This window comes from Malurus melanocephalus, unplaced genomic scaffold, assembly GCF_030028575.1.
Source record: "Malurus melanocephalus ecotype Western Australia unplaced genomic scaffold, MMel_1.1 scaffold_2093, whole genome shotgun sequence".
In the NCBI taxonomy this organism is placed as follows: Eukaryota; Metazoa; Chordata; class Aves; order Passeriformes; family Maluridae; genus Malurus; species Malurus melanocephalus.
The window spans coordinates 5,575-11,716 of NW_026625325.1; the positions used below are offsets into that span (position 1 = coordinate 5,575).

General features: G+C 48.8%; 1 protein-coding gene across 1 annotated transcript in view; it reads left to right on the forward strand.

The window, feature by feature from the left end:
• LOC130587566 (WD repeat-containing protein 13-like) overlaps positions 1-6,142 on the forward strand; it is a gene marked incomplete at both ends in the record, with an annotated part of 12,950 nt that overhangs the window by 5,139 nt on the left and 1,669 nt on the right. The window contains 3 exons of the mRNA XM_057388548.1: positions 29-203; positions 2,681-2,988; positions 5,983-6,132. Coding sequence (XP_057244531.1) covers positions 29-203; positions 2,681-2,988; positions 5,983-6,132 — 633 coding nt within the window. The remainder of the gene's footprint in view (positions 1-28; positions 204-2,680; positions 2,989-5,982; positions 6,133-6,142) is intronic.

The window sequence follows — 6,142 nt, forward strand, 5'->3', positions numbered from 1 at the left end:
GGGGGGGTTCTTATTGATCCCAATCAATCCCAATCGATCGAAATCAACCCAAATCGATCCGCCCCTCCCCCGCAGCCCCCCCGGCGTGGTCCCCACCCCCCTGGCCGAGGCCAGCCGGGCCATGGCCGGGGACACCACCCTGAGCGAGAACTACGCCTTCGCCGGGGTGTTCCACGTGTTCGACCAACACCTCGACAGCGCCGGTACCGCACGGCCGGGATTTCGGGGGATTTTGGGTGATTTCGGGTGATTTCGGGGGGATTTGGGGATTTTTGCATTGATTTTGGGGGGATTTTGGACTGATTTCGGGTGAATTTTGGGTGATTGCAGCATGATTTTGGGGGGATTTGGGGGTAATTATGGTGATTTTTGGGTGATTGTGGTGAATTCAGGGTTATTTTTGGGTGATTTTGTAGTGATTGTGATGATTTTGGGGTGATTATGGTGATTTTGGGGGCATTTTGGATTGATTTCAGGTGATTTTGAGGTGATTGTGGTGATTTCAGAGTTCTTTTGGGGTGGTTTTGGGGGGATTTTGGGGTGATTATGGTGATCTTGGGATTTTGGACTGATTTCAGGTGATCTTGAGGTGATTGTAGTAATTTCTGGGTTATTTTTTGTGTGATTTCAGGGGGATTTTGGGGTGATTGAGGTGATTTTGGGGTGATTTTGGAATGATTTCGGGATGATTTCAGGTGATTTGCGGTGATTTTGGGATGATTTTTGGGTGATTTTGGAGCGATTGTGATGATTTTGGTGATTTCAGGGTGATTTTGGAGTGATTGTGGTAATATTGGGATGATTTTGGAGTGAATTCAGGGTTTCAGGTGGTTTGTGGTGATTTTGGGATGATTTTTGGGTGACTTTGGGATGGTTTTTTTGTGATTTTGGTGATTTCATGGTGATTTTTGGGTGATTTTGGGATGATTTTTTGTGATTTTGTAGTGATTGTGGTGATTTTGGGGTGATTTTTTTGTGATTGTGGTGATTTCAGGTGATTTGCGGTGATTTTGGGATGATTTTTGGGTGCTTTTGGGGTGATTGTGGTGATTTTGGTAACTTCAGGGTGATTTTGGGGTCATTTTTTGTGTGATTATGGTGATTTGCAGGTGATTTTGGTGACTTGGGGGTGGTTGCAGTGATTTTGGAGTAATTATTGGTGTGATTGTGGTGATTTGGGGGTGATTTTGGGGTAATTGTGATTATGGGATAATTTTTGGTGATTTCAGGTGATTATGGTGATTTCAGGTGATTTTAGGATTATTTTGTGGTGATTTTGGGATGATTTTGGAGTGATTTCCGGGTGATTTCAGGTGAATTGGGGTGATTTTGGGATGATTTTTTTGGGTGATTGATTTCAGGGTGATCTCGGGCTGATTTTGAGGTGATTTTTGGGGTGATTTTGGGCTGATTTCAGGTTTATTTGGGGATGATTTCAGGGTGGTTTAAGGTTCATTTTGGGGTGATTTTTCATGCAATTTCAGGGTGATTTTAGACTGATTTCAGGGTGATTTTGGGCTGATTTCAGGGTGATTTTGGGCTGATTTCAGGGTGATTTTTGAGGCGAGTTCAGGTTGATTTCAGGCTGATTTCAGACTGATTTTTGCTATGATTTTGGGCTGATTTCAGAGTGATTTCGGGTTGATTTCAGGCTGATTTCAGACTGATTTCAGGTTGATTTTTTTTGCTATGATTTCAGGTTGATTTTAGGCCGATTTCACACTGATTTCAGGCTGATTTGGGGCTGATTTTTGCTATGATCTCAGGCTGATTTTTGCTATGATCTCAGGCTGATTTTTGCTATGATTTCACACTGATTCCAGGCTGATTTCAGTCTCTCTCCCCTCCACAGTGCACAAGGTGCAGTTTGCCCATGACAAGGGGTTTGGGGTGTTCCCCAATTTTAGGTGATTTTGGGATGGTTTTGGGCTGATTTCAGGCCAATTTTAGGGTAATTTCAGGCTGATTTCGGGCTGATTTCAGGCTGATTTTTGCTATGATTTCAGGTTGATTTCAGGGTGATTTTGGGCTGATTTCAGGGTGAGTTTTGCTATGATTCCAGGTTGATTTCAGGCTGGTTTTTGCTATGATTTCAGACTGATTTCAGGATGATTTCAGATTGATTCCAGGCTGATTTCAGGATGATTTTAGACTGATTTCAGGATGATTTTAGGCTGATTTCAGGATGATTTCAGACTGATTCCAGGCTAAATCTAGGCTGATTTCAGGGTGGTTTTTGGGGTGATTTCAGGCTGATTTTTGCTATGATTTCAGGCTGATTTCAAGTTGATTTCGGGCTGATTTCAGGGTAATTTCAGGTTGATTTTGGGCTGATTTCAGGCTGATTTTTGCTATGATTTCAGGTTGATTTTAGGTTGATTTCAGACTGATTTCAGGCTGATTTCAGGGTGGTTTTTGCTATAATTTTAGACTGATTTCAGGCTGATTCAGGACTGATTTCAGTCTGATTTTTGCTATAATTTCACACTGATTCCAGTGTGATTCCAGACTGATTCCAGACTGATTCCAGACTGATTCCAGACTGATTCCAGACTGATTTCCAGCAGATTTCAGGCTGATTTTTGTTATGATTTCACACTGATTTTTGTTATGATTTCACACTGATTTTTGCTATGATTTCACACTGATTCCAGTCTGATTCCACTCTCTCCCTCGGCAGTGCGCAAGGTGCAGTTTGCCCACGACGAGCGGCACCTCCTGGCCTGCTGCTCCCTGGACGGGACTCTCTCCGTTTGCTGCTTGGCCCCCGGGCCCCCGGCCGTGCTGCGGCGCCTGCGGGGCCACGGCGCCGGCGTCTCCGACTTCGCCTGGTCCCTGTCCAACGACGTCCTGGTGTCGGCATCGCTGGACGCCACCCTGCGCCTCTGGGACCCCTCGGACGGGCGCTGCATCCGCAGAGTGGCCGATCCCGACGGGGCGCCGCTGCTGTGCTGTGCATTCCAGCCGTTGAATAATAACCTCACTGTGGTGAGAGACCCCAAAATACCACAAAAATCATCCCAAAAACCACCCCAAAATCACCCCAAAAAATCCCCAAAACCATCTCCAAAAACATCCCCCAAACCCGATCCTGACGGGGCGCCGCTGCTGTGCTGTGCTTTCCAACCGCTGAATAATAACCTCACCGTGGTGAGAGACCCCGAAATCCATCCCAAAATACCCCAAAATACCCCTAAAAATATTCCTCTAAACCCCAACGGGGCGCCGCTGCTGTTCTGTGCTTTCCAGCCGCTCAATAATAACCTCACCGTGGTGAGAGACCCCGAAATCCATCCCAAAATACCCCAAAATACCCTAAAAATATCCCTCTAAACCCCAACGGGGCGCCGCTGCTGTTCTGTGCTTTCCAGCCGCTCAATAATAACCTTACTGTGGTGAGAGACCCCGAAATCCATCCCAAAATACCCTGAAAAATCCCCAAAACTGCCCCAAAATCCCAGCATCTTATAGAGCTCCCAAATATCCCCCAAATCCGACCCCGACGGGCGCCGCTGCTGTGCTGTGCATTCCAGCCGCTCAATAATAACCTCACTGTGGTGAGAAATACCAAAAACCCCCTAAAATAGCCCAAAATATCCCCAAAAACATCCACCAAATCCGATCCCGACGGGCGCCGCTGCTGTGCTGCACTTTCCAGCCGCTGAATAATAACCTCATCGTGGTGAGAGACCCCAAAATCCATCCCAAAATACCTCAAAAAATGCCCAAAACCATCCCCAAAAAAATCCCCCAAATCTGACCCCAACGGGGCGCCGCTGCTGTGCTGTGCATTCCAACCACTGAATAATAACCTTACTGTGGTGAGAAAAATCCTAAAAACCCTAAAAATCATCCATAAAAATCCCCAAAACTATCCCCAAAAAAATCCCCCAAATCCGATCCCGACGGGCGCCGCTGCTGTGCTGTGCATTCCAGCCGCTGAATAACAACCTTACTGTGGTGAGAAAAATACCAAAAATCCCTGAAATACCCCAAAAACATCCCCAAAATCCCCAAAATCGGCATGGCTGACCTCGACGGGGCGCCGCTGCTGTGCTGTGCTTTCCAGCAGCTGAATAATAACCTCACCGTGGTGAGAGACCCCGAAATCCATCCCAAAATACCCCGAAAAATCCCCTAAAATACTCCATAACCTTCCATAAAATACCCCAAAACCATCCCCTAAACCCGACCCCAACGGGCGCCGCTGCTGTGCTGTGCATTCCAGCCGCTCAATAATAACCTCACCATGGTGAGAGAAATCCCAAAAGCCCCAAAAATCATCCCAAAAAATCCCAAAAAATATCCCCTAAAATCACCTCATAATACTCCAAAAATAACCCCCGAAAAACCCCATAAAATACCCCAAAACCATCCCCTAAACCCGACCCCAACGGGCGCCGCTGCTGTGCTGTGCATTCCAGCCGCTCAATAATAACCTCACCATGGTGAGAGAAATCCCAAAAGCCCCAAAAATCATCCCAAAAAATCCCAAAAAATATCCCCTAAAATCACCTCATAACACTCCAAAAATAACCCCCGAAAAACCCCATAAAATACCCCAAAAACATCCCCCCAAAACTGCCTCAAAATACCCAAAAACAACCCCCCAAAAACGCCTCAAAATACCCAAAAAGTATCTTCTAAAGCCACCACAAAATACCCTAAAAATATTCTCCCAAAATCCCATAAAATATGCTGAAAATATCCCCAAAACACCCCAAAACCACCTCAGAATACCTCCAAAACCACCCTAAAATACCCCAAAACCCCACAGAAATCCCTGAGGTGCCCCCAGCGCCCCCCACTCCACCTGTCCTGGGTGATCACATGAAAAGGAACCGGGGTCAGGGTGGGTTTTGGGGCATTTGGGGTGGATTTTGGGGTGGGTTTTTGGGGTCTCAGGATGGATTTGGGGTGGATTTTGGGGATCTCAGGGTGGATTTCTATGGGTTTGGTGGATTTTGGGGTCTCAGGGTGATCCCGATGTCCCCCCAGGTGGGCAGTGCCCGGCACATGGTGCGAGTGGTGAACACAACGGGGATTTGGGTGTGTTTGGGTTATTTTGGGGTGAATTTTGATGTGTTTGGGTTATTTTGGGGGTCTCAGGATGGATTTGGGGTGGATTTTGGTGGGTTTGGGTTATTTTGGGGTGGATTTTGGGGGTCTCAGGGTGGATTTTGGGGTCTCAGGGTGATCCCCATCCCCCCAGGTGGGCAGTGCCCGGCACATGGTGCGAGTGGTGAACACAGCGGGGATTTGGGTTATTTTGGGGTGGATTTTGGCGGTTTTGGGGTGGATTTTTGGGGTCTCAGGGATATTTTGGGGGTCCCAGGGATATTTTGGGGTCTCAGGATGGTCTCTGTGCCCCCCAGGTGGGCAGTGCCCGGCACATGGTGCGGGTGGTGAACATCTCCACGGGGAAGGCGGCTCGAGGGGGCACCGGGCAGGGTTTGGGTTATTTTGGAGGGGATTTTGGGGGTCTCAGGATGGATTTGGGTGTGTTTGGGTTATTTTGGTGTGTTTGGGTTATTTTGGGGTGGATTTTGGGGTCTCAGGATGATCCCCATGTCCCCCCAGGTGGGCAGTGCCCGGCACATGGTGCGGGTGGTGAACATCTCCACGGGGAAGGCGGCTCGAGGGGGCACCAGGCAGGGTTTGGGTTATTTTGGGGTGGATTTGGTGGGTTTGGGTTATTTTGGGGTGGATTTTGGGGGTTTTGGGATGGATTTTTGGGGTCTCAGGGATATTTTGGGGGTCCCAGGGATATTTTTGGGGTCTCAGGATGATCCCCATGTCCCCCCAGGTGGGCAGTGCCCGGCACATGGTGCGGGTGGTGAACACAGAGGGGGCACCAGGCAGGGTTTGGGTTATTTTGGGGTGGATTTGGGTGGGTTTGGGTTATTTTGGGGTGGATTTTGGGGTCTCAGGATGGATTTGGGGTGGATTTTGGGGGTCTCAGGGTGGTCTCTGTCCCCCCAGGTGGGCAGTGCCCGGCACATGGTGCGGGTGGTGAACATCTCCACGGGGAAGGCGGCTCGAGGGGGCACCGGGCGCCTCCCCGGGAGGGTCCTCGCCCTTTGCTTCGACGCCCCCGGACGCGTCCTGTGGGCAGGGGACGATCGGGGATCGGTGTCATCCT